The following is a 26,133-nucleotide window of genomic DNA, read 5'->3' as shown; positions in this document are numbered from 1 at the left end:
GGTTGGTTAATGTCCCCTGCAAATTCCTGTATACCTGGAACTTCAGAATGCAACCTTATTTGGAAATACAGTTTTGCAGATATAATCAGTTAAGATGAGGTCATAGTGCATTAGGGTGGGCTCTAAATTCAATGACTTATATAAGGCCGTGTGAAGACACACAGCAAAGAAGGCCACGTAAAGATGGAGGCAGAGATTAGAGTAATGCAGCCACAAGCTGAGGAATACCAGGAGCTACCAGAAGCTGGAAGAGGCAAAGAAGAGTTCTCCTCTGGAGATTTCGGAAGGAGCATTACCCTCCTGACACCTGGATTTTGAACTCCAAGCCTCCAGAACTGTGAGAGCACAAATTTGTTGTTGTAAGCCACACAGTTTGTGGTATTTTCTTATGGCAGCCATAGGAAATGAATATAGGGGGGTGACAAGCTCTTCTGTGAGAGAATCAAAAGTTCAAGTTTGTGTCCTATTGAGAACTTGGAGCAAGTCTGAATCACAGAGGGACTGAATAAATGTTTGTTGAATTCGATGAGTGGAAATGTTTCATTCCAGGAGGAGGAGGAGGAGGAGGAGGAGGAGAAGGGGGAGGAATAAAGACTTTATTCTGTCTGGCAATGCCTGGAGGTCCAGAATGACTCGGAGGAGCTTTGGGGCACCCAGGCTTATAGATGCTAATAATAGTATTTATCAATGTGGGTCTTTTGACTCTCTCTTGACCATGCTCCCAATGCCTAGTTTAGAGAGTAGGTGTTCCAGGTTTGTGAGTCATCAGCTACCCTGAAATAATACATTTCAACTCCCAGCCTGGTGATTCTAGAGTGCATCAATTTGGAACTCTGTGAAGAAACTGGAGACCTTTCAAAAAGAGATTTAACATCATTGCTTGGTTTAAGGATTTGTGTGTCTCTGTGTGTGTCAAGATGAGAAGTTGGCTCCCATGGATGATGGCAGAGAGTAGACTGTGGTTCAGATGAGGGGCAGCCATACAGGTGTGTGGAAGTGTTGTATAATAAAAAATAAATATATGGTCTTTGTCTCTGATTTTTGGCACAGAGGTCCTAAAATCCTGGGAACTTATTATTTTTTGTCTGCTGTTCAGATGATTCTCGAGGGAAACATAGACAGCTTGTGGGGGGTGGGAATTGTTGCCAGAAAAACCAAACACATGGTTAGAGGGTTCCAGCTTTCAGCCCTCCCCACTCTCACCTTCAGAGAGGGGGAGGAGCTAGAGATTGAGTTCAATCACAACGGCCAATGATTTAATCAAGTGCACCTATGTAATGAAACTTCCATAAAACTCTCAAACGATGGGGTTTGGGGAGCTTCTGGGTTGGTGAACACACCCATAAGCTGGAATGAGAGGGCATAAAAGCCCCACACCTCTTCTCCCATACCTTGCCTTATGCATCTCCTCCATGGGGCTGTTCTTGGCTGATATCCTTTTTTTTCCATTCTGTCTGTAGCCATAGTTTCTTTGATGTCCCCTATGTTTTTTTCAAGCCCAGCTATTAATTTTACCATTATTATTCTAAAATCTTGTTCAGTTATGCTGCTGATATCTGTTTTGAGCAGTTCATTAGCCGCCATTTCTTCTTGGAGTTTCTTTGGAGGAGAGGTCTTTCGTTTCGTCATTTTAGTTAGCTTTCCGGCTCTTGTTGGCTTTAAAGACCTTTTATGCTCTCTGTTTCTATGAGCGATGCTATATCCAAGAAGACTCTTTGACTTTCCAGGGCCTATCCTTTCAGAGAGTGTTTTTTGAATGGTATCCCTTGGTCTCTCTTGTTGGGACCTTGGTTATTTTATTTTCCTATTCGTAGTGATATTTGGGACTCTCCACCTTGTGTACTCTGGCTTGTTTCTTGAGGTAGCCGTTAGAAGGCTCTCTCAGTGGATTCTGCATCCTTTTTCTCCCAATCTCTCTGGTTTTGTAAGGTTTCCAATGGCTTCAGATCTTTTCTGTGTGATGTATGGGCGCGAGTGCAGGTACGGAGCTCCTTACTTCTCCGCCATCTTGCCCTCTCTCCTTGGCTGATATCCTTTGTATCAAACTAGTAATAATTGTAAGTAAAATGCTTTCCTGAGTTCTATGAGTTGTTCCAGCAAATTACTGAACCTAAGGGAGGTGGGTAGTGGAAACTCCCTGATTTTGTAGTTGCCTGGGCAGAAGTGTGAGTAGCTTGGGCACCCCTCTTTCACTGGTGTGTTAAGTGGAGGCAGTCTTATGCGACTTAGCCCTTGATCTGTGGAGTCTGTGCTAACTCTGGTTAGTTAGTGTCAGAATTGAATTGAATTGTTGCATGCTCAGTTGGTGTTGGAGAATTGGAGAACTGAAGCAGAAAAAACACAACATTTGGTGTCAGAGAAAAAACCACATAGGCAGATATCTAGAATCTCTTACGCTCCAACAGTGAGTCACTCCCAGCTCGTAGGTGTGACAGTTACCTTTCCTGCACCTCTGTAGAGAATGGGCATGCTGTGTCTGAACAGGAGTGTGACTCAGGAGGCCAGGGGGTCTCATCCTACCTGCTGAAGGAGCCCCAGACCTGAGAGGTGTGCCTGAGAACTTCTGAGGGAGAGCTGTGGGCTGCCTAGAACCACTACACAGAGTTTCAGGAACCCTGCCGAGTGCTTTGTATTTATTAGCTTTTTGAATCCTTATCAATCCTAAGAGAAAGGATTATTATTCTTATTTTATAATTGAGGAAGCTGAGGCTCAGAGAGATTAATTAATTTGCTTCATATCACACACTAGTAAGTGGCAGGGCAAGGATTTCTCAGGTCCACCTGACTCCCGTTGATTAGGGTTTGGGGCAACTTCTTTATTCCCTAAGAAGGATTTCCTTGGACAGGGCAGCTTTTGTGGTGTGTGCATGTGTGTGTGTCTAGCGGCTGCTAGTAGTTGAGTGTTAAGTGGAAAAACGTTTTTTTGTGATATACACACAATGGAGATCTAGTGTATTTTTAGATTTAGATCTAATGCATATAAGATCTCTTCAGTTGCAGAGTCTTTGCTTCTGGTGGAAAATAATGGGGAAGCAACATTTCCTAGTTTCGAAATAGCTTTCCCGTATGTGACCCATTGAGGTTGCTGGGAAGATTCGTCTGTACTAGTCTTGTATTATTTAATGGGCGCATCTATTTGCCACCTTTCCTTCTCCCCTTCTGGAGAGGGCCTCTGAATGAACTGCCTCTTCCTTTTGCAAATCTACCTGGAAGGATTTTTGGACCATACCTCCCTATTTCCCCATCAGCACTGACACATATTCCTGGGAGAGGTAGCCTGAAACAGCCAGCTGGTCAGGGCAGCATGCAGTGACTTCTCTGCCTAGACTTAGGAGCACTGAGAAGAACTGAGGTATCTGGGGCACAGACCAAGAGAGGCCCCCTTCCTGCCTAAGTCATAACCTCAGGGCACAGAAAGCTCAGCACAATGGGCCTTGTGGGCTCTTGTTACCTTAGAATAGGGATGATTCAGTGTTGGATGAGGTGGTGGTCATGGTCACTGCTGTGTCTTGGCAGTTAAACTGGGGCAGTTCTCAGGCTTGCTGATGCCATTTTCTGCCACCGAGACATTTTTCTACTGCACTGTTGAATGTGCTTGCAGAAGGAGAGTTCTGAACATTTCTCCCAGTTGCTGGGGGATGGAGGGGTTCAGTGCCTGGGACATACTCCACTCTCCCAAAGTCAGCAAGAGCTGATTGGGGTAGCAGTGCATCTCACATGAGGGTTATTTCTCACATATAAAAGCTTTACCTGGTGATAGCTTGTTGCAGCAAAGCCAACAGAAAACTTCATGGGGATAATTGCAATGCCTTTCTTCTTCCAATAATTCTTCTTATTAAACTCTTCCACTTGCATTCTTCTGCTGTGAAAGGAAGACTTGTCCAGACACTCATTCCAACATCTTAGAAGGGTCTCAGGGCTGAATGCTTGTTTGTAGATGGTTTTATCAATGGTTTTGTACATGTTTTTCTCCCTAATCTGAAATGGGTGAGAAGTGGAGTCAATAGTTATGGTAAGATAGAAACTGACTGCAAAATCGATACTTGAAAAGCTTCCCCATTAAAACACAAACTTTGGTGGGGAGAAGACAGGGTATATCTTCTTTCTCTGAACAACGTGTACTTTTACAAAAATCATGGGGGTTATTTCTTATTTCTTCTTCAATGTACCAATCAGGGCTTCTCCCTCCTGAGAGTGGAGGGCAGGGGTAGTAACTGACCCCTGAATGGCAGTAGGAAGAAGGGGCTGAAAGAAGCAGATATTCCTTTTTTCCTACAGCATTCAGAGGATGAAGAAGAGTTGGTAGATTGTAAATAAAAGCAAGGATTTATTGTCATAACTGAAAATTTGTTCTGATAGAGAGGAATAGCATTGCAGCTAATAACAAATAGCAGATCTTCCCTAAGCCTTCTGATTGTCTTCGGAATGTGTGGTCAAATCTTTCTAAAAATGTATTTGAATATAGGTGTGTCCTATGTCCTAGAAGCCTGCAAGACTTGACAAAGAAGGAGAGCCTGCTGAGATATGCTCAGGAAATTTTCATTATCCTCATTTCACCCTAGTAACAATAAAAGAATTATTACTATTGGCAGTAACATTGGAAGAATATTATCCAGTTTATGAAAACAAATACTATTCACTTTATGAAACAAATACTATTCATTTTATGAAAACAAAGTGCTAACTCATTTGATTCTTGTAGGAAACCTGTGTGGTGAGTCATATTGCCCTCATTACATAGATAAGGAAACTGAACCACAAAGAGGTTGCCTTCCCTTGTTCAAGTTGCTGCATTTNCATGACCTAAGCGAAAGTCGGTCGCTTAACCGACTAAGCCACCCAGGCAACCCTGTTATTCTTTTTTTTAATTTAAATTTATTTTTAACTAATTAACTAATTTTTTTGTGCCTCTTATTCTTTAAGGCCTATGTTAAGTGTCATCTTTTCTGGAAAGTTCTTCCTGACTCTCCTCCCTCCAAGCCAAAGTGATGTCTTCCTCCTTTACACCCATAGAATACTTTATGTGACTTCTCTGAGGATAACTATTGTCTTCCTTGTACAATATGTAGGTGTTCTCTTGTGTGTGGGAAGTACTCTGACAATCACAAACCCAGTGGTCCTCTCTGTTGGACTTAGTGGCAAAGGGGTTCAAAGGACATTATAAAGAGAGTGCTTTCTGGAGCAGATGGACTATTTTGGGGAAACAGGAAAAAGAAGCATAAAATGTAGGCTGGGGTCTACTTGAAATGTGTGAGGGGGAGAAAAGTGTTATTGATTATCTCAATTGCCAGTGACTGCCTCTCTCTGGCCTAGCATCCTGTATATACTGTGCACCTTCTAGGGTACTATACAAAATAATATTTTTAGAGGGCATTCTTTTCACAGGAGAGCTCTCGAAAGTTTTCAATAAATTTATTCTACAGACATATACAACAGAGCAAAAATACATGTATATTCTGGTAAATGGGTACCAAGATGTTTCTTGCAACATCATTTTAATAGCCAACAATGGGTGACAACATAAATGTATATAAATAGTGGGGGGGCTAAATAAATTATAGTAAGTCCACATTACATAAGACTATTCAGTTATGAAAAAGAATGAAGTGGATTATTCTACTGACACAGGAAGATAGCCATAGCCTATTGTCAAGTAGAAAAAGTAAGGTGCAGAATTATATGTTTATTATAGTCTCATTTTGGTAAATAACTGCTTATGGACATATATATTATATATCAATGTTTATGTTTATTTATATATGTGTATATGAATATAGAGGGCTGGAACAATAAACATAGAACCATTAACAATGGTTGCCCTTGACTAATAGGGATGATGGAATGAAGAAGGGGACATTCATTTTTTACTATATTTATTTATTTTATTCTGTTTTTAAAAGTTAAAAAAATTTTTAAAAATTTATGTATTTATTTTGAGAGAGAGAGCACAAGCAGGGGAGGAGCAGAGAGAGAGAGGGAGAGATAGAATCCCAAGCAGGCTTGGCGACATCAGCACAGAGCCCAGTGTAGGGTTAGAACTCAGGAACCATGAGATCATGACCTAAACCGAGATCAAGAGTCAGACGCTCAACTGACTGTGCCACATAAGTGCCCCCACTTTAAAAAAAAAACAACCTTTTTTTTAACGTTTATTTATTTTTCAGAGAGAGACACACACACACAGAGCATGAGTGGAGGATGGGTCAGAGAGAGTGAGAGAGAGACACAGAATCCGAAGCAGGCTCCAGGCTCTGAGCTGTCAGCACAGACCCCAAAGCAGGACTTGAACTTACAAACTGCAAGATCATGACCTGAGCCGAAGTCAGACACTTAACTGACTGAGCCACCCAGGTGCCCGTAGTTGCCCCACTTTTTACTTTAATTACTGGTTAAAATTTTTAAAAGGGTAATTATTTTTGGGGTGCCTGGGTGGCTCAGTCGGTTAAGCATCTAATTCTGGGTTTTGGCTCAGGTCACTATCTCACAGTTCCTGAGTTTGAGCCCCTGGTCGGGCTCGTGCTGACAGTGCAGAACCTGCTTGGGATTCTCTCTCTCCCCCTCTCAAAATAAATAAATAAACTTTAAAAACAAAGAGTAATTATTTTTGTACAAGTAAGGAAAAAGAAAGAACCAGAAAGCTTTTTGTCTAAGGAGGTAGGAAGATAGTGGAGTCATTTCCTTCAGGGAGCATTTAATTTATCTTGAATTCTGAGTCAGGACTAATTTGAGTGGTTCTTCTATGTTTTTTCTTTGGGTAGCTAGTTCCCTGCCTTGTCTGATTCTTGACTAACTTTGGTTACGACCTTAATGACAATCTTACCTCTTCTGGAAGAAGGCCACATTTGGCTGCCACAGCTGTGATGCAAGATTCTGTTATCAGGGTTCCTTGTGGGAAGCCAAATCCGCGAAAGGCCGTATTGGATGGTAAATTTGTCATGCATGCGCGGCCCCGGAATCTAAGGTTGCGGATTTTATAGGCATTTTCCAGCTTTAATATAAGAAATTCTGTTACCTAAAGTAAAAGGAGATATTAATATATATCGGACAATGCTTTTTTTTTTCTGTAAAAGTCAAGTACAGAGTCTAACTGCTTGTGGAACTTGATAAGTACCTGAAGAAACATGCTCCAGAAAGACTCATCTAGAAATTCTGCATTCTATTCATGATTAGGGATGGTGCTAGTTTCTGATGCACATACCTGCTCAGAGTCATCCAGTGTGCATCCTCCATTAATGAAACACTCAATGTCTAGAGCTTTGATTCGCCCATTGTTCATGAATCCCACCTGTCACCAAATGATGGACATTTTATGATTTGTTTAAAATTTACAGTTCAAGTCATAGCCCAACTCTACTACTGGGTGGAATTGAAGACAGACTCTTCTTCCGTTTGCTTGGTGGTATGTCACATCTGGCTATCCCTTGGTTTTCCATGCTTGGGTGACAAAGACCTCCTGTGACCTGGATTTTGCTGAGCCTTTCCTTTCAACATGTAATTTTCCGGCTTCACAGTCAGTGTGGAATTCCAAAGTCCTTGCTTGCCTCCTGCTGTATAATTGCCACCCTCTTCTTCTTTACTTCTGACAGATTCTCCTTCACTTTTTACTAGTTTTCCTTCTAATTTAGTCTGTGGTTTCTCCCCCTGATGGGAAAGTCTCTGGAATTCCAGACTGCGTGGGAAAGAATCACAGTGCATCTCAGAAGTGGATGCTGGGGAATGGACATGAGAATGGCTGCTCCCATTTAGGGAGCTGATGAAGTGCTTTGTGATTGGTTAAGGATATAACAAATGTGAACTAGTGATGATGTTCTTTTTGGGACTCACAAGAGCACCTTGTATTTTTCTGAAGTTGCCATTCTCTTCCCACCCACGTAGACCAGTTGGTCTGCACGGCACAGACTGAAAAGACTGTTGTAGTTCTACCAGAAAAGGGTTGGCCCTGGTGCCTTGGACATTCTGAAAATGGGCACAGCTTTTTGGTTACTAGCACCTATGGAAATATTGGATAACAAACTCGAGCAAATGCAGGGAAATCCATGAATTCAGAATTCATGGTAATTTTGACAAACGCTAGGCTGAAGTTTACCTTTGACTTTTCACAAAGAAATGATTGCTAAGCAAAATAGTATAATAAATAAGGTAACAGAGAGAATTCTTAAAATGTTTATAAACTTTAAGAATTTTTGGAAGGACTTTTTCACACATAAACATCTATTATGCTAATTTACAAACAGCTCTGAAAAACTGAGCAAAACTATGTTAGCTAGGTATGAATGAGGATTTCTCTCTCTCTCTCTCTGTCTATCCATATACACACACACGTCTCACACAAACATATTGAAAGTAAAATTATATTTCTTTAAAAATAAAATAAAACTTGGATTTTCCAAAGTTTATTTTCCTCATTTAAGTTATATTTTATAAAACCATAATTACCAAAATATTCAAAGTCTAGAACCTTCTAAATAAGTACTAGTATTAAAACAGTCTCACAACTACAGCATAAATAAAGCCTGGTTTATAATGGGCCAAAACCAAAGAACTCAACAACCACCATAACAACGCAAACTGCCACAATCCCAGAATGTGGCTCTACATTGTTCTTGGTACTAGAAGATAATAATAATTGTGAATATTCATTTCTTTGCATTTGAAGGCAAATAAAAATTAATGGCCAACTGTTTCCTTTTCTCTCTAATTATAAAAATTACTAATGCCAATGGAAGAAATAAAATGGTGCTGTGGTATGGCTTTAGTATTCCAAGAAATATAATAATTTAGTAATTGAAGGCAATGGCAACCTCAGGTAGAGGTTGCTATATGTAGTGCTATATATACACTATAAGCAATTCCCAGATAGAACACATTTAATATAGAACTAACACATTACATAAGAACTATTCCAAAAACTCAGTCACAAATTTGAAAAGTACTATTTTTGTCAACTAAATGTTAAAGTATTTTTTATTATTTTTATTTTTTGAGAGAGAGAAAGAGCCGGAAAGGGGCACAGTGAGAAAGAGAGATTGAGAGAGAGAGAGACAGACAGACAGAGAGAGGAGAATCTTAAGCAGGCTCCATGCTCAGTGTGGAGCCCAACATGGGGCTTGATCTCACAATCCTGGGATCATGACCTGAGCCAAAATTAAGTATCAGATGCTCAACCACCTGAGCCACCCAGGCAACTCAGATGTCAACAGTATTTTTAATGGTGTTTATGCTGTAGTTGTAAAAAAGGCAATGAGCATGGTTTGAAACAATTTAAAATTATTTCATTGTTCGTGGATCTTTTTTTCCTATTTTCAAGGAACTTTTGTGATACTTTCCTAACAACTTGGCAGAAACACTTGTAAAAATGATTATGTAGTAAAAATGGTAAAATCGTTTCCAAATATTTCAACCGCAAAATATTTTAATAGTCAAGAAGTTTTGGTATAACAAATGTTCGAGCTTCTTTCATTTTTTGTCTTTGGGGAACTACTAACAAAAATCTTATTCTTTCAGTAATGTTTTTATCATTTGAAATTGTATTTTTACATTCCAGTCTATACTAGATGTACTAAAAGTCCCTCATAAAAATATGAGAATTCAAATACACAGCATTCTCATTTAACATTTTATTTTATTATTATTTTTTAATGTTTATTTATTTTGAGAGAGAGAGAGAACATGTGAGCAGGAGATGGGCAGAGAGAGAGAGAGGGAGAAACGGAGAGAGAGAATCCCAAGCAGGCTCTCTGGTGTTATTGCAGAGTCTGACATAGGACCCTATCTCATAAACTGTGAGATTATGATCTGAGCAATCAAGAGTCAGATGCTTAACCTACTGAGCCACCCAGGTGCCCCACTTATTTACTATTTTGGATAAGATTATTATTTGTTTTTAGAATTTAGCAAAATCAAAATAATAGAAAACGACAAAAACCAGTAAGATAAAATGAGGTATTTTAAAAATTTTCTTCTTCTTCTTCCTCTTCTTCTTCTTCTTCTTATTTTTAATTTACATCCAGGTTAGTTAACATTTAGTGTAATAATGATTTCAGGAATAGAATTTAGTGATTAATCACTTACATATAGCATCCAGTGCTCATCCTAACAAGTGTCCTCCTTAATGCCCCCTGCCCATTTAGCTGATTCCCCTACCCCAAACCCCTCCAGCAGCCCTGTTTGTTCTCTATATTTAAGAGTCTCTTAAAATGAGGTATCTTAATAATTTCAAGCTGAATACTCACTTTATATTTTCCAAATAATGGGTGTCTTCCCCCAGTTATTAACATGTCATCTTCACGATCAAGAACAAGACGAATGGGATGACCAGTTCTAAAGAAAACAAATCTTAGATTTTCTATCCATTCCACCCACCCATTGATCCATTCCCCTATTCATCACCTACCCATCTAGCATCCACCGCCTATTTATTCAACCCCTCATTTAATTATCTACCCAAGCATCCATCTAGCTACCTTCCTGGCCATCCATCCTCCATCCATTCTCCCACCTATTTATCCAGCCATTCATTTAACCATCCATCCATCCATCCCACGTATAGTCCTTGAGTGCATACAATAAGCTAGGCACTGATCTGAATTAATATATGACTAAATTACTACTTTTTCTGTAGCCTATAACTCAATAGTTAGAGATCTAGCTAAAGTGATTAATGATGAATTCCAGTTAACTTGTGTTCTTAAGGGTTCAGATTTCATGCTCACCCAGATCCAGCCACTTTGCATATCCCCACCACTAGTTACAAAGTTGAAAGAATGCAAGTAGATAAATCCATACTTAACACAACTGCAAAAGCAAGGCCAAGTACTTATCTTTAGGATGCTGGCTCAGCATTTTAATTTTCACCCATGAATGCTATTATGTTGGCCATGTAGGGCCTTTGGGCAGCTAGGAGATTCAGCCTTTCTGTATCTCCAGGGCAGTGGTTCCCATACTTTGGAGTGTAGAAGAATCATCCGACATGCTGGCAAAAATGCAGATTACTGACCCTTAGCACTAGGATTCTCATTCGGTACTTTAGGGAGGGGCCCTAGAATTGGAATTTTTCTCAGTGATTCTTATGAGATACTTTCAGGTGCATGTTGAAAATTACAATTCTGGCACAAGGTTTCCTGTTTTGTGTTTTTTTTTTTTTTGTTTTGGTTTTTGTTGTTTTTTTAATGGTGAAGACTACCTGGAGCATCAGTTAAATGTAAGGTTTCTGTGTCCACCCCCTGGTGGTTCTGACTCAGTGGGTCTGGGATGGAGAGACAGGAATTTCTATAAGCCTAGGAGACTCTTATTTATTTTATTTTTGAGAGAGGGGAGGGGCAGAGAGAGGGGGGGGACAGAGAATCAGAAGTGGGCTCTGCTCTGACAGCAGCAAGCTCCAGGCTGAGCTTGAACTCACAAACCATGAGATCACAACTCCGGGACACTCACAACTCCGGGAGCCCCTAGAGACTCTTATTATCAACAATTTGGCAACACCGCTCTGGGGACTACTTAATGCATGCCAGATGTGTGCTAAGGTGGGGTTGTAGCGTAAGACACTGGTTGCCACACTTGGCTGCACAGTGGAACCACTGGGTTAGTTTTAAACTATACTGATGCCCTCATTGGCATGGGGCAGCCTAGGCATTGGGACTTACTTAAATGCTTGTCGGATGCGTCTACTGTGCAGTAATGCTTGAGAAGTCTTAAAGGCACAAAGCCTGTTGGGAGTATGATGAACTGATTGCTCCTTCTGGGTATTTGGTGGGTGTGAATAGAGAGGTTCATTATGGAAAGAACTGAAGATGGGATTCAGATCTTGTGATTTCCTGCCTCTCACTGCAGAATAAGACAAACATCTGAGTGCTTTAGGACCTAGCTTTGAACTACACAGAATTTGTCAAAGGAAGCAGGACATTTGAACTTTGCAGGCTGATTGGGTCTCTGACAATACTTTGCAACTACCAAGAAATAGTCATAGAAAATGAACAAGAAACAGAAAATCCAGCAACCTGAACAACATGAACAGCGAAGGAGCAAGCCTTCCTTGCTGGGAATTTCCTTAGCCTGGGAACTCTCTTTGAGGATGTCATCTGTCATTAAGCAAACATTGACTAGCCAGTCCTTCCAGGTGCAGAGAGGCAGAGGGTGGGAGCCTTTCTTTCCTCATGCCACCCTGTCTGCAGCTAGAGTAGGAAGGGAAAGTCGAGGAGGAGCCTCCCCCTTGGCATTCCACTTGGGCAAGAGACTGGCCCCACCCCTAAATGGGTCACCTTTCATGAAGCTCAGGGAGGGGCAGCCTCAGCCTTGGAGCTGTTTAACTAATAATATCACTTTTCCTTTTCATAGCTCATTTGAAGTCCTTGGTGCATGTGACTTTTCCAATAACTCTAAGAAGGTGGTATTATATCTATAATTATAAAGAAAAAGAGATAGGAGCCTGAGTTGCCCAAGGACACTTGGGTAGTTACGACAGCAATCCAAGTTACTCTCAGTCCATGGATTTGCCCTTAGCTCTGTACAGTTTACACCCTCCTGTATCCCGGAGCACACTTACTTGATAGCACCCACAGCTGCAATAGCCCCAAATACAGCTGGTCTTCCTATTTTTCCGCCAAAACCTCCACCCACCCGCTTGACATGACAGGTAATCCTGTTGATGGGGACGTTTAAAGTAGAGGACACTGTTTTCTGTGAAAGGTAATGGAAAAGTTTTACAAGAAATGGCAAAGAAACCTTTTGTTTTCTGAAACATCACAGCAATATTCATCCACACTTACTGTCAGAAAACAAACAAACAAACAAAAAACAAAACCCAAACTAAGATAATGTAAATCCGTTTAGCAGAGAGCTCTGTTGAGTTCATTAACATCGTTAATCTTACAGAACAGCCTTTCCAGCAGAAAAATAGTATTTTCCAGAAGGGAAACTGTCAAAATCCTGGATTCCTGTCAGAGCCGGAATCCTAGCCAAATGCCTAGACTTACCTTCCAATAAGGTGAAAATCAGCAAATGCCTGACAAACTTCTAAAGAAAATGTTTGCAGCTAAAACCTAGAGCACTTTGAGACTGGGAGAATTAAAATGTGCTGTAAAGTGATATGTTTACTCCAAACGTTATCTGTAATGATTATTTTAGAGAAAAGGCAAGTACAGATATAATTTAGTGTTGCTATCCAATCATAGAGCTCATTTAAACATGTCACAAATGAATGTACTCTTTAAAACTGAAATGACTGTGGCTGTTCTTTTCTTTAATTTTGTTAATTTTATTTAATATTCATTCCAGTATAGTTAACACAGTGTTATGTTAGTTTTGGGTGTACACTATAGTGTTTCAGCAGTTCTATACATTACTCAGTGGTCACCAGGATAAGTGTGCTGTGAATCCCCTTCACCACAGCTGTTCTTGTACTTACTTGACAAGACCAGAAAAAAAAAATAAAAGAGTTTTGGTATCTTACTTAGCTGCTCCACTGATGTCCAATACTTGGACATCAAGTTTCTACAGGAAGAATGGCTACTGACTGCAAGGGTATGGGGATTGAAGGCCATGATGAAATTAGGAAGTTCAGAAGGTAAGGGCAATCCTGGACCTCACCTGCACGTGGGCTGGATCCTGTGTTGACACATAAATGTCCAGCTCTTTGTCCTCTGCCTTTGGAATAACAAGCACTCTTTGTGTTTCCATGTAGAAATGTTCCTGTCCTCCAACATGAACCTCTCCTGTTAAGTGCAAGCAAAGGGAAATTCCTGAAAGTGTGTGCTCATTGGAAACTACCATGTTGAGTAATTCCCAAGCATGTAAGATGTGGACTGACCAGTCTGGATTTGTCCTGGCCAAGGAACTGATGGAGCAGGCATTTGTTCTGCAGCAGCTAAGGGCAATCTGTTTCAGAGACTATAGTTTTGTATAACAAATTGGAAGTGTTTGGTTCTGTTTCTCTGTCTTTGACTAAACAAAGTGCTAAGGATTTTTCTATTTATTCTGTTGTTCTGCCCCTCACCTCTAAAGGCGCCCTCCCTCACAATTTGAGAGAAAGAGATATAAGAGAAATCTGGCAAAGTGCTAAGTCTTTAGAGGATGCCCTTTCTTGGAAGAAATCACACACTCTCAGTGTCTGCTCTGGAACAGAATCATGCAAAGATTCTATTAAATATCCTGAGCTGCTTACCTTCAACAATTTGATCGACTTTTTCAAATGCCTCCTCAATGTTTCCTTGTTCAAGTTTTTTTTCAGGGCATAGGAATGAGTTGTGCTTTATGGCATCCTAAATGATAGGAATAAACCACAAAAGTCAATTAAAATTTTTTTCTTCCATTGCCATTTTTTTTTTTTTAGTCAAAGGCCAGTAAACCTCCCCAATTAGCCATCTACTGGGACGCATGAAGGGAGTCATCAAGCAGGGTAGTAATGGAGTAGTGGGCTCACGGCAGAGGCAAGATGGAAGTCTGAGGATGTCTTCTAGAGTGCAGGGAAAACCAACAAGAAGGAGTAGGGAAATGTTAAGAATTGAGATTAGGGGATGTTATGATATCTCATGATGATAAATACTCATTTCTCATTTTAGTGTGGATGTCCAGGGAACAGGTGATTATTAGTACTATCCCCATTTTACAGATGAAGAAACCATGTCTCAGAGAGGTTACCAAACTCATCTAAGGTTACACAGTAAGTGGTGCAGCCAAGATTCAAAACTAGCAGTTTGGTTCTAGAAAATGTGCTTTTAGCCACTACCCTTACTGCTGCCTCTCATATATACAGTCATTTAAATGAATGAATGAATGAATGGATGGGTGAATAAGTATTGGTATCTATGACTATTTTGTTACCTACTTTCATTCACAAAAGACAATTTTAGCTGACTCTGGACAGTCCTATTCTGAGAGAACTCTAGAACTCTAACCATTCTGTATCCCAGGATATTTCATGGTTTTTCTTCTGGATACCATTTCCTCCTTGAAGAAATGGGATTAGAATTGAAATTTCAAAAACTGATATTAGGATCCTAGTACAACCCCAGGAGGGAGACTGAGCCAAAAGAAATGGTCTGGACTTCTTGGAAACTTGGCAAAATGGGAATTTGGAACAGAATTGGTTTGGTTTAGAAAGATCAAGAAACATGACCTTTTTAACACTTAGAATATTGAGCAAGTTGTGCCTTTTAGGCACATTTTTAAAATGTCAAGTGGTTCACGGGGCCTTTGAAAAAATTTTATTTTCTGTCACAAGTGCACAAATAAGAAAGCTTTTCTAAACTCAGTTACTTTGAACTTGCCCTTCATTGAGTTAGGACCTGCAAATCCTACTCTGCATCTGAATTTTCTATTCTAATCATTCATTGTTTAAAAAAATTTTTTTTAAATATTTATTTATTAATGAGAGAGACAGAGAATAAGCATGGGAGGGTCAGAGAGAGTGGGACACACAGAATCCGAAGCAGGCTCCAGGCTCTGAACTGTCAGCACAGAGCCCGATGCAGGGCTGGAATTCACAAACCAGGATATTCATGACCTGCGCCAAAGTCGGATGCTTAACCGACTGAGCCACCCAGGTGCCCCCATTCTTTCTGCTTATTAATAGCATTTTCATTCCTTCCGCTAGACCCAAAAATAAGAGTTGAAATTTCTGTGTAATTCCATCATGAAAGTCCCACTGTTTTGGGACCCCATTTTGAAAACATGATTGTTCTCAATATCCATTATCATTATCTTCCCCAATTTTTAGTGGATATGTAGTCACCTGGAATAAAGTCTACATTTCCCAGCTCCCCGTGAGGTGTGGCATCTGACTAGGAGCTAACTAGTGAGATTATGGGAAGTGTCCTTAAAGGGACAGGAGATGCCCTTCTTCATCACCTCATTCTCTCTTCTGTCTGGAATGTGGACTTAATGGCCAAAGCTTCAGTAGCCATTGTGGAGCAAAGTGTGACCTAGAGGATAGAAACCATGCTTGATGCAGTGACTAGATACAAGGAGCCCAGATCTCTGACACAGAACTCTACATAAGCCCTGGATTGATTCCTTCTAGACTTTTTGAATGTAAAAGAGAAAGAAACTTCAATTCTTGGTTTGTTTCCTCACCCCACTCCAACCCTGCCATTTCTTAGAGCCAAAGCGAATTTCAATTCATATGAGTAATATCTTCCAGAGAAAGCTTATTTTTCCAGGGCAAGCCAGTGACAAGAAAAAAAAATTAGTCTTGCATTAAGAAATTTTCAAAGGTGTTTTTGATTCTACAACCTTACAGGAAAGAAACCAGCCAGTCTGCTTACATTGATGGTGAAGATTATGGGCTCCAGATCTTCATAGGTGATCTTTATCTTTTCAATTGCACTCTTTGCCTGTACATCTGTCTCTGCAACCACAGCACAGATGATCTGGCCCACGCAAAGCACCTGCAGAAAGTACATGCATGAAGCAGGAAGAAAAATATCAGTAGGAATAGTCCTACTTTACCCTTACCAGTGGCTGGTATCTTTGTTATTATTGTTTGGCAATGATTCTATTGGCCATTTTACTCAATAAATGTAAGCCCCAGAGTAGATGTGAGATTGGCTGTGATCTGAATGTGCTGTGTCCTCTGTCAACCTTGGTTCAAATGTAATATCTTCATGGTATCATTTATCATTTTAGAGTTTAAAGATAAGGAAAGTGTTTCTTGTACAATTTGATTCGTGTTACCAGCTGTACTGTGTCCCCTCTTTCTCAAATCCAAATGTTGAAGCCTTAATGTTCAATGTGACTGTATTTGGAGATAGGGCCTTTAAGTAATTAAGGGTAATTAAGATTAAATGAGGTCATAAGGGCAGAGCTCTAATCCAATATGACTGGTGTCTTTTTAAGAAGAGGAAGAGATATCATGGGTGCTCATCCTCAGACAAAAGTCATGTGATGACACAGTGAGAAGACGGCCACCTGCAAACCAGGAAGAGCGGCCTCAGGAAAAACCAAACCTGCCAACATCTTGATCTTGGGTGATCAGTCACTGAACTGTGAAAAAACAAATTTCTGCTTTTTTAAAAGTGGCCCAGTCTGTGGTATTTTGTTATGGCAGCCTGAGCAGATGATATAGCTCTTAAATAAAAACTGACCTCTTCATCTGGAGTTCAATCAAAAGAACAGTGAATCGTTTCATGGAGGAGAAAGTCTGTGTGACTCATCAAGAAGTGACAATAATAGCTAACACGCTAACACTTACTGAGAACCTTTACGTGCCAAGCATCATTGTAAGCATTTTATATGCATTAACCCATTCAGATCTCACTAGAACACCATGGGATTGGTGCAGTGATTGTTCCCATTTTCCAGATAATGATACCCAAATGCACCCGGCTAGTGAACAGTGGAGATGGAACATGAACCAAATTAGCCTGGCTCCAAAAGCAAGTGTTTAGTGAATGTTTGCAGAATTGAATTAAACTGTCAAAGGTGGCAAAAGCAACTTTATTACAAATGGAGTGAATAAAAGTTAGTGAGGGGTGGTGTGGAGGTGTGTATGTGTGGAGTTGGTCTAGGAAGGGAGGGAGTTCAATACAGATAACAGGGAGTGGCTGTTCTTTTTTCTAGGGTATTGTATCCTGATACAGGTCAGTTCCTAAATTTATTCTTTAGATGAGAGAAATTGACTCAATAGCACACAGTGGGAAAACTAAGACTTGTTTTTCTGTATGTTTATGATTTCCTTTTTACTGTGTAACTTCCTGACTCCAGAAGAGTTAAGTCTGTCTGAATAAAGATGTTAGGTATATAGAGAAGCTGGAAGAATCAGCACATCTATCCCACAATGTAGGGGGGCGGGGACTGAAAACCAGCTGGAGGTGGTACCTTGGTGATTATCTACAGAGTCATCTGAGAAAGCATGCTCTGTACCTCATCTACAGCCAACAATTTGTCATCCTCAGCACCATTGGTGCCTGGAATGTCCTCAGCTGTTATCACATCAACCACTCCGGGCAGTTCAAGGGCCTCAGACAAATCAATTGATCTGGAAAAAGAGAAATATTCAAGAAGTAGAAATCAGCAAGCTTTGAGGGCCCCAGACCTGAGGAAAGGATAGAACATGGTCGAAAACAGAAATATGAACAACTGTCCAGCGTAGGTCCCAAACAATAAAAGCTAACCTGCCATATGGTCCAGGAGGCTGCCTGCTGGGCCAGGGGTAACACTAACTACAGGAGAGGACCTGGGGGAGGGGCCGTGTGGCTGAGGCAAGGAACATTCTTGGGAAGCTTAGGACAGTGGGCATTTACCATTCAGAAATGCATTATTTCAAGGTTTTATCACCAGCTGAGTATTAGCCCTACTCAGAGTTGCTCCTTTGAGCCATGCCTGCGGCTACAGCAGGGAGATGAGGTGTAATGAGGTTAGAAGAAAGCAAGGAGCCCATAACTGAAATTTTTGTTCTCTTTCATAATGGTCATTTCCAGATACCACCCCCTTCCTCCTCCTGGGGATGGTTGGTGCCCTTTTCTTTATTCTTTCAATTTTTGGTTCTTTGGGTTTAGGACATAGCACAACAGGTGGATATCTGCAAGTGTGCTTTTAAAAGTATTTTTTGAAAGCTTTCTATTTACTTACATGATTTTTGCATGGGCTCTTGTACTGGTCACCAAAACCATGAAAAGTTCTCTATCCACCATAGGGATGTCATCACAAAATACAGCTTCACCTGTAGCATGTTTAAGACCTGACAGGTGCATGATGGGGCGTCCCACTGGATCTTGGAGGGACTGGTGAGAATCCACACTCTGCAGAGGAGACAAGAGTTGCCCTGGACAACTTGAAACTTCACAAATGGCCAACACTCCTGATTCAGGATTGAGAAATCAGTCACCATCAGACCACAAACACTGGAGTGGGTCAGATGATAAGTGCAACAATTCAATGATGTTACTAGACTGGGTAATTGTCCTGTCAATTATGTGGCAATGCCAACCTTTTGGCTGAACTGTGAAGTAGGTGAAGGGGCATCTTAGCCTCTTCTTTTGTCATCTTCTTTTCCCAAGTTGTGCCCCTGTACTGTTTTCTTCTGGAACTCAAAGGTTCTCCCTGTCCTGCTTTCTTACCTTTTCCATGACTAAACTGTCTACAGAGAAAGTGATCAAGATGATGAGGTCTAAAGTGATATAATTCCAGAGGGTGGGGAACCAAAATCTAAGCTAAAAGCTTGAGTGTCAACTTGAGTAGTGCCTGGGGTAGGGGAGAGGGGAGGGGAACAAATGACAATGGAGTCCACTTAGATCTAGACCAAGGTGCTTTGGCTGCCCCTGTAAGTGGCCCCAAAACATTACTGGGAGGATACAGATTTGGAGGAAGTGTTTATTTTGGAACTCTTCTGAGGGAAAATCTGTGTGTGTGTGTGTGTGTGTGTGTGTGTGTGTGTGTGTGTGTAGATAGGGTGGGTGAGGGACTGTGTGCTAACAGATGATAATGGATATTTTCTAAATTGTCCTTCAAGAAGGGTGGGTTCAAGTACTGGCAGGGCCCTTGTTTTGCTGACTGGAGATGAGATATTTGCAATCAGGGCTGGAGGCAGAAACTTGCTACTCTCTTATTCAGTCCTTCCCTCACACCTGGCTTAGGTGTTCATCAAACAAATGCCCAAAGAACAGCTGTTTGAGGACACTATCAATGATTAGTCAGATGGTCAAACCATTCCAGGTTGGTCCAGCCTCCAGTGTGTGTAGTGGTAGCTCAGGCCTGATCTTAGATCCAGCATCTCCCTGACTTGGCCTAAACAAAGGGCAATGTGCCAGCCCAAATTAGAAAGTCAGAACTACAAATTGCAACTCTGAAGAGCTTGCTTTGTTCAAATAACTATAGCTTATCTCTAAGTTTTTAAGTTTCTGTTAAATAATACTCACTGACCTGATACCTTTGGACTCCCCGGGGTCCTGTGATGGGGAAATCTTCTAGAGCACTTAGGAATCGGTCTGAAATTTCAGGATAATGATGGCTGTCCTGAGAGACCATTCAAAACAATAAAGATAAACTGATTAGCCTATGATTAAACTGAGCTTTGGTTTGTGTGAAAATGACTTGGCTGAAGTATCTAAGAAACTGCTAGGCTGGGGTAGCCTGGAATACCAAAATCCACATCATCTCCCCAGGGTCTCCCTTTTTATGAAGGTGTCTTGCCCTCCCTTCCCACATAATGAGGAACTGGATGGACTGGTTTGGATCTGATCCCCAAGCCACCCCGAGGAGGGAGAGGCCTGTCAGTGAGCTGGGTAAAGACAGGACAAGCTGGAACACTGGGGGCCGGAGAAGCCATCCCAGAATGAGCTGGAGTTCACTGTACACAAAAGAGCCTACATCTTGATTGTTTTTCTCAGCAACTCAGCAGTTCAGCAGTAAAATTGGGAAGCTCTCTGGGTATCTGAAACACACCAAGTATCTTGATTCTGAAATTAAATGGCAGCGATTATTACCCTGGTGAACGTGGTTGGTGAGGGTCTACCTCCGTGTAATGAAAATTGAACACTTGAGGTGACTTGACGAGTGTTGGGATGGGGTGTGGTTTGAAACAGGGGGTATGAGGTAGAGTGAGAGTTATAATTCTGGTCTGGGAAATAAATAGAGAGAGAGAAAGAAAATATTTTGCCTTGCTTGTTTACAATTTAAAAATCTAGAAAGAAGCCATTTAAATATTTGCATTCAAACAAAATTTTAGTGTGTTATGAAAAATAAAAAATTTTTACATTTTATATTGAATACAAAATTTTAGAATAGGTAAGCCTAATCTATAGTGCCATGAAGCAGACGAGTGGTTGCCGAGGGGCAGGTGTGGGAGGACTGACTGCAAAGGGGTCAAAAGGTACTTTTTGGGTGATGCAAATGCTTTACAGCTTGTTTGAGGTGGTGGCTACATGGGTTTACACATTTGTTAAAAGTCATTGAGTATGAATAGCTGCATTTTATTATGTGTAATCATACTTCAGTAAAGTCAATTTTATTATTTTTTTAAAATGTTTATCTTGTGAGGGAGAAAGAGTGCAAGCAGGGGGAAGGCGCAGAGAGGGCGAAAGAGAATCCCAAGCAGGCTCTGAACCTTCACAGTTTGTGAGATCATAACCTGAGCCTAAATCAAGAGTCAGATGCTTAACCCACTGAGTCACCCAGGTGCCCCCAGAAAAGCTGATTTTAAAAGAAAGAAATCCCACATTGGAGGCAGGAGCACTGTAATGTTTAGTTGCTCAGGGCACACAGTGAACATCCGTGAACTGAAGACAGTGTGGCATCCTGGGCCTCATGTGGTAGTCCTGCAGGGATGAATCCCTGAAGGAGGAAGAGTTGGGAACCGACAAGGGCTGACTCAGAACAGATGACAGGTAATGGCACAAACTGCCCATAAGACAGTCTGCAAAAGTGGTGGAAAAGCTGGGGGCGTATGGCTGCAAGGAGCACAGAAAAGCCAAGCCACTTACAGACACAAGTTTCATAAGCTTCTTCAGTTCCTGCAGAACTTCTAGGTAGAATTTGAAGAAGAAGCTGACCACCAAAGTCCTCTTGAATTCCACTCTTCCTCCTGGAGCACAGCCTGGGAGGGAGACCTCTTCCAGAAGCAGCCTGCAAGCTCCCTCCAGCATCAGCTCATTCCAGGGCCTGGTGGGGTTAGAGGTGAGGAAGGGACACTTAAAGGGCAGTCTCGATCCCACAGCATGTGCTAGATACCGGATAATAATAATTTAGAGAACCCAAAGTCTCCTTTTATGACGTGGAAGTGAACTTAGAAATCATCTTCCCAAGCCCTTCAGGAAAATCGAGGCCTGGGAGGCTGCTCCGAGTGGCCCAAGGGTCATGACAGGGGCAGGATGGGCCCAGTTCGTTGCAACATGAACCAAGCATGTTGAAGAGCCAGAACATGATGGAACCATTACACAAACAGATCACGAGAGCCAATTCCATTAGGAACCAGCTGGCCTCTACTGAGGAAGAAACAGAGGGCACCCAGGTGGGAGTGGCTTTAGGTGCCCTTGGAGCCTGCCTGGTGTGGGTCTGGGGGAGAACTGATGTGCACATGAGAACTGGGGTGGGGCACAGTCCATTGTTGTTGTAGCCCTCCCCCAAGGAGCAGCCCCTAATTAGTCAAAGTCAAGCTAGGTTTGCTTTATTAGCAAAATTACAGAAAGAACAAGCAGTGATTTTACATATAGGAGTTCACATCTTCCCAGGTCGTTAACAACCCTTGTCAGAGCCAAACTTCCACTAGTTCTTTGTTTTTGTTTTTTGATGTCAAGTTTCACCTTTGGGGTGCAGGGTTCGTTGCTTACCTCCCTATGAGCTGCTGGCAGGATTTATGTGCACTGATTGTGGTTTCCCCAACCCCTCCGTAGGAAAGGCTCAGCTCCTTGATGGTGTCTGTGCCTTCTTTGAGTATGACTCGCATGCCAGCATTCACATCGGCCAAGGCATTTTGCTGGCACTGAGCCTGCCGGAAGGCTGACACAAATTCCCACTGTGGACACGAGAACCATTTGGGGTTATTTGACACGTCAAAAGTAAGAGCATAGTTTCTGCTTCTTGGTGCCACTAATTAATCACTTAGACTCCATCTAAAGGGACACAAAAGACACTTGGCACAATTAGAGTACAAGTTGGCTGGTTTCTCATTCAAAGTGAGAATGGAATCCTCCCAAATGTCCACCCCCAAAGCCCAATTCCCTCAAGGAACAGGGATCACCGTGTGCTTTTCCTGAGGCCAGGATGCCTGGATCATTTCCAGGTGCTCTCGCCTCTAGTCTTCAGATGCCTCTGTCCTCGTGAGAAGGGGGAGGGACAGAGATAGAGGGAGACAGAATCTGAATCAGGGTCCAGGCTCCAGACTCTGAGCTGTCGGCACAGAGTCCGATGCGGGGCTTGAACTCATGTACCGTGAGATCATGACTTGAGCTGAAGTCTGATGTTTTAACTGACTGAGCACACGGGTGCTTTTAAATGTAATTTGCTTGATGTCCACTCTCACCACTATTGTTTAACATAGTGCTGGAAGTCCTAGCATCAGCCATCAGACAACAAAAGGAAATAACAGGCATCAGATTTGGCAGAGAAGAAGTCAAACTTTCACTTTTTGTAGACAACATGATACTCTACATAGAAAACCCGACAGACTCCAGCAGAACCCTACTAGAATTGATCCATGAATTCAGCAAAGTTGCANCAAAACGGGAGGCATCACCATCCTAGACGTTAGCCTCTACTACAAAGCTGTCATCATCAAAACAGTATGGCGTTGACACAAAAACAGATACATAGACCAATGGAATAGAATAGAGAACTCAGAATTGGACCCAAAAGTATACAGCCAACTAATCTTTGACAAAACAGGAAAGAGGATCCAATGGAAAAAAGACAGCCTCTTTAACACATGGTGCTGGGAGAACTGGACAGCAACATGCAGAAGAATGAAACTAGATCATTTTCTCACACCATGCACAAAAATAAACTCAAAATGGATAAAGGACCTGAACGTGAGACAGAAAACTATCAACACCCTAGAGGAGAAAGCAGGAAACAAGCTCCTTGACCTCAAACGCAGCGATTTCTTACTTGACACATCTTCAAAAGCAAGGGAATCAAGAGCAAAAATGAACTATTGGGACCTCATCAAGATTAAAACTTCTGCACGGCAAAGGAGACAATCCATAAAACTAATTGGCAACCGACGGAATGGGAAAAGATTGTTGCAAATGACATGTCAGATAAAGGGCTAGTATCCAAAATCTATAAGGAACTCATCAAACTCCACACCCGAAAAACAAACAACCCAGTGAAGAAATGGGCAGAAGACATGAACAGACACTTCTCCAAAGAGGACATCCAGATGGCCAACAGACCCATGAAACGATGCTCAGCATCCCTCCTCATCAGGGAAATACAAATCAAAACCACACTGAGATACCACCTCACGCCAGTCAGAGTGGCTAAAATGAGCAAATCAGAGAACTCTAGATGCTGGCGAGGATGTGGAGAAATGGGCACCCTCCTACACTGTTGGTGGAAATGCAAACTGGTTCAGCCCCTCTGGAAAATAGTGTGGAGGTTCCTAAAAAAAACTAACAATAGAACTCCCCTATGACCCAGCAATAGCACTGCTAGGAATTTACCTAAGGGATACAGGAGTGCTGATGCATAGGAGCACATGTACCCCAATGTTCATAGCAGCACTCTCCACAATAGCCAAAACATGGAAAGAGCCTAAGTGTCCATCTACTGACAAATGGATCAAGAAGATGTGGTTTATCTATACCATGGAATACAATGGCAATGAGAAAGAATAAAATCTGACCATGTGTAGCAACATGGATGGAACTCAAGGGTGTTATGCTGAGCGAAATAAGTCAGGCAGAGAAGGACAGATACCATATATTTGCACGTATAGGAGGATTAGGAGGAACTTAACGGAGGACTGTGGAGGAGAAGAAGGGAGGAAACGGGGTGGGGGGGAGGCAAACCATGAGAGACTCTTGAATGCTGAGAACAGAACTGAGGACTGATGGGTATGGGGGGAGTGGAAGGGGGGGGATGGGCACAGAGGGGGGCACTTGTGGGGATGAGCACTGGGTGTTATATGGAAACCAACTTGACAACAAACTATTAAAAAAGGGAAAAAAATGTAATTTGCTTGAAGTAAGAAAGAGACCCACCACATTTCTTGGTTTGTAGAAATGACTACCTTTCCTCTTTGCAAAGGTTATAAAGGATTTGAATAGAAGTTTCTGACAGTGGAATAGGGAATCTTGTATCAAGAACAGGAGTCGGGAGGGCAATGGCTGCCCCACTGGAGCTTTGGCATTGTGACCTGCTGATGTTGCAACTTGGGGGTTAATGGTGATGGCCTGTGCCTCAAGTGTGTTCCCATCTGTGCGGCCACCAAGGGTGTTTGTGCCTGCCTGGTTTTCTATCTTGGGCCTTCACGGATACACTTTGGACTAGAATACATTTCAAAGTTTCCATCCAAAGGAAAAATAAACGAAGATCATGCATGCTGAAAACATGACTTAATATGAGACTTCCTGCATAACCAAGCTAACTCCTGGCTTTTCACCATTGTGTGTGCCTGCGTGCGAGCGTGCGTGCGTGCGTGTGTGTGTGTGCCTCTTTCTGGAGAGATCAACCTCTTGGATTCAGGTATGGTTTTGGGGAGAGACACGGAGCATTGAGTGAAGACAGAGGCCACATTCAATAGCCAGCTGGGTGGCCACATCAATCCCAGATATCCTGTGTTAGCAAACATCTGGAGGCCCTCGTGTTCTTGTGAGCTGTTGGGGTTAGCTAGAGTCAGAACTGGGGAGGCCCTGTCCCAGCCTCCACCTCTTTGTGGGTCAGGCGGAGAAGCTTGTTCCACAGCCAGAGAGCTTTAATTTGCGCCTCTCAGAGTTGATCTGTAGACACAGAGGGGTGTGGAGGCACAACCACATGCCCTCAGCAGGCCCCACCCCGCAGCTGAAACAACAACCCCAAATCCACAGCTCAGAGCTGTTTGCCCGAGGGTGTCTGAGGGCCTTGGTGCCGGGCCAGTCTACAGTGGACAGGAAACAGGTTTTCAGGGCAGTTATTTTCCTTCCATCTGTTTTCAGATTTCTAAAGATGACTGTGTTCCGTCACGAAAAGATGACTGCGTTCCGTCACAAAAAGGGAAAAACACACTCTTAAAAGCAGCCAGCAGAATTCTTACCTTTTGAGAGTGAGGGATGTATACGGATTCCAAAATTTCCTCTGGCTTAAGGTCTGCACTTGCCAACCCGGCAAGAAAATGGTCATTTAGAGGGATCTGCCGTGTACCTTCTGCAAAGAAAATGACATTTCTGCACAGTTGCAGTGAGGAATGTCAGATTATTCTGTACTCTTAAATGTCAGCAGCAAGGAGGAAAAGGTCACCTCCCTCTGCACCGAGTGATGCAGCAGTCCTAGCGTGTGACAGTCCAAGGTTCCCACACTCCCCTGCACAGACAGGGCTGGCAGGAGCCTCTTGACATTTACTCATCTCATCACATGTGCTATGTGAACGAGGTCTCCTGCCGCCTCTGAGGCCTGTCATGGCTGCACCGTTTTCACTTTCAGGCAGCTGGTTAACTACACCTAACTTGTTCAATACTGTGCTCAAGGTAAGAGCATAGCTTCAGTGGAGACAGGGTTTATTTCCACTAT

At 42.1% G+C, this 26,133-nt stretch overlaps 1 protein-coding gene across 1 annotated transcript in view; it reads right to left on the bottom strand.

The window, feature by feature from the left end:
- Positions 1 to 26,133, bottom strand: part of LOC144217882 (aldehyde oxidase 2) — a 110,484-nt gene that overhangs the window by 52,782 nt on the left and 31,569 nt on the right. The window contains exons 13-26 of the mRNA XM_077747635.1: positions 25,661 to 25,770; positions 22,257 to 22,441; positions 21,417 to 21,588; positions 19,852 to 19,944; positions 18,562 to 18,731; positions 17,854 to 17,968; positions 16,257 to 16,379; positions 14,156 to 14,252; positions 13,582 to 13,706; positions 12,539 to 12,672; positions 10,233 to 10,320; positions 7,199 to 7,285; positions 6,821 to 7,012; positions 3,751 to 3,978 (exon numbers count right to left, since the gene is read on the bottom strand). Coding sequence (XP_077603761.1) covers positions 3,751 to 3,978; positions 6,821 to 7,012; positions 7,199 to 7,285; positions 10,233 to 10,320; positions 12,539 to 12,672; positions 13,582 to 13,706; positions 14,156 to 14,252; positions 16,257 to 16,379; positions 17,854 to 17,968; positions 18,562 to 18,731; positions 19,852 to 19,944; positions 21,417 to 21,588; positions 22,257 to 22,441; positions 25,661 to 25,770 — 1,919 coding nt within the window. The remainder of the gene's footprint in view (positions 1 to 3,750; positions 3,979 to 6,820; positions 7,013 to 7,198; positions 7,286 to 10,232; positions 10,321 to 12,538; positions 12,673 to 13,581; positions 13,707 to 14,155; positions 14,253 to 16,256; positions 16,380 to 17,853; positions 17,969 to 18,561; positions 18,732 to 19,851; positions 19,945 to 21,416; positions 21,589 to 22,256; positions 22,442 to 25,660; positions 25,771 to 26,133) is intronic.

The sequence above is a fragment of the Crocuta crocuta genome, unplaced genomic scaffold, assembly GCF_008692635.1.
Source record: "Crocuta crocuta isolate KB4526 unplaced genomic scaffold, BGI_CrCroc_1.0 scaffold159, whole genome shotgun sequence".
Classification (NCBI taxonomy): Eukaryota; Metazoa; Chordata; class Mammalia; order Carnivora; family Hyaenidae; genus Crocuta; species Crocuta crocuta.
Note: the sequence above shows the minus strand (reverse complement) of the source record. Positions and strands in the feature narration are given on the sequence as shown.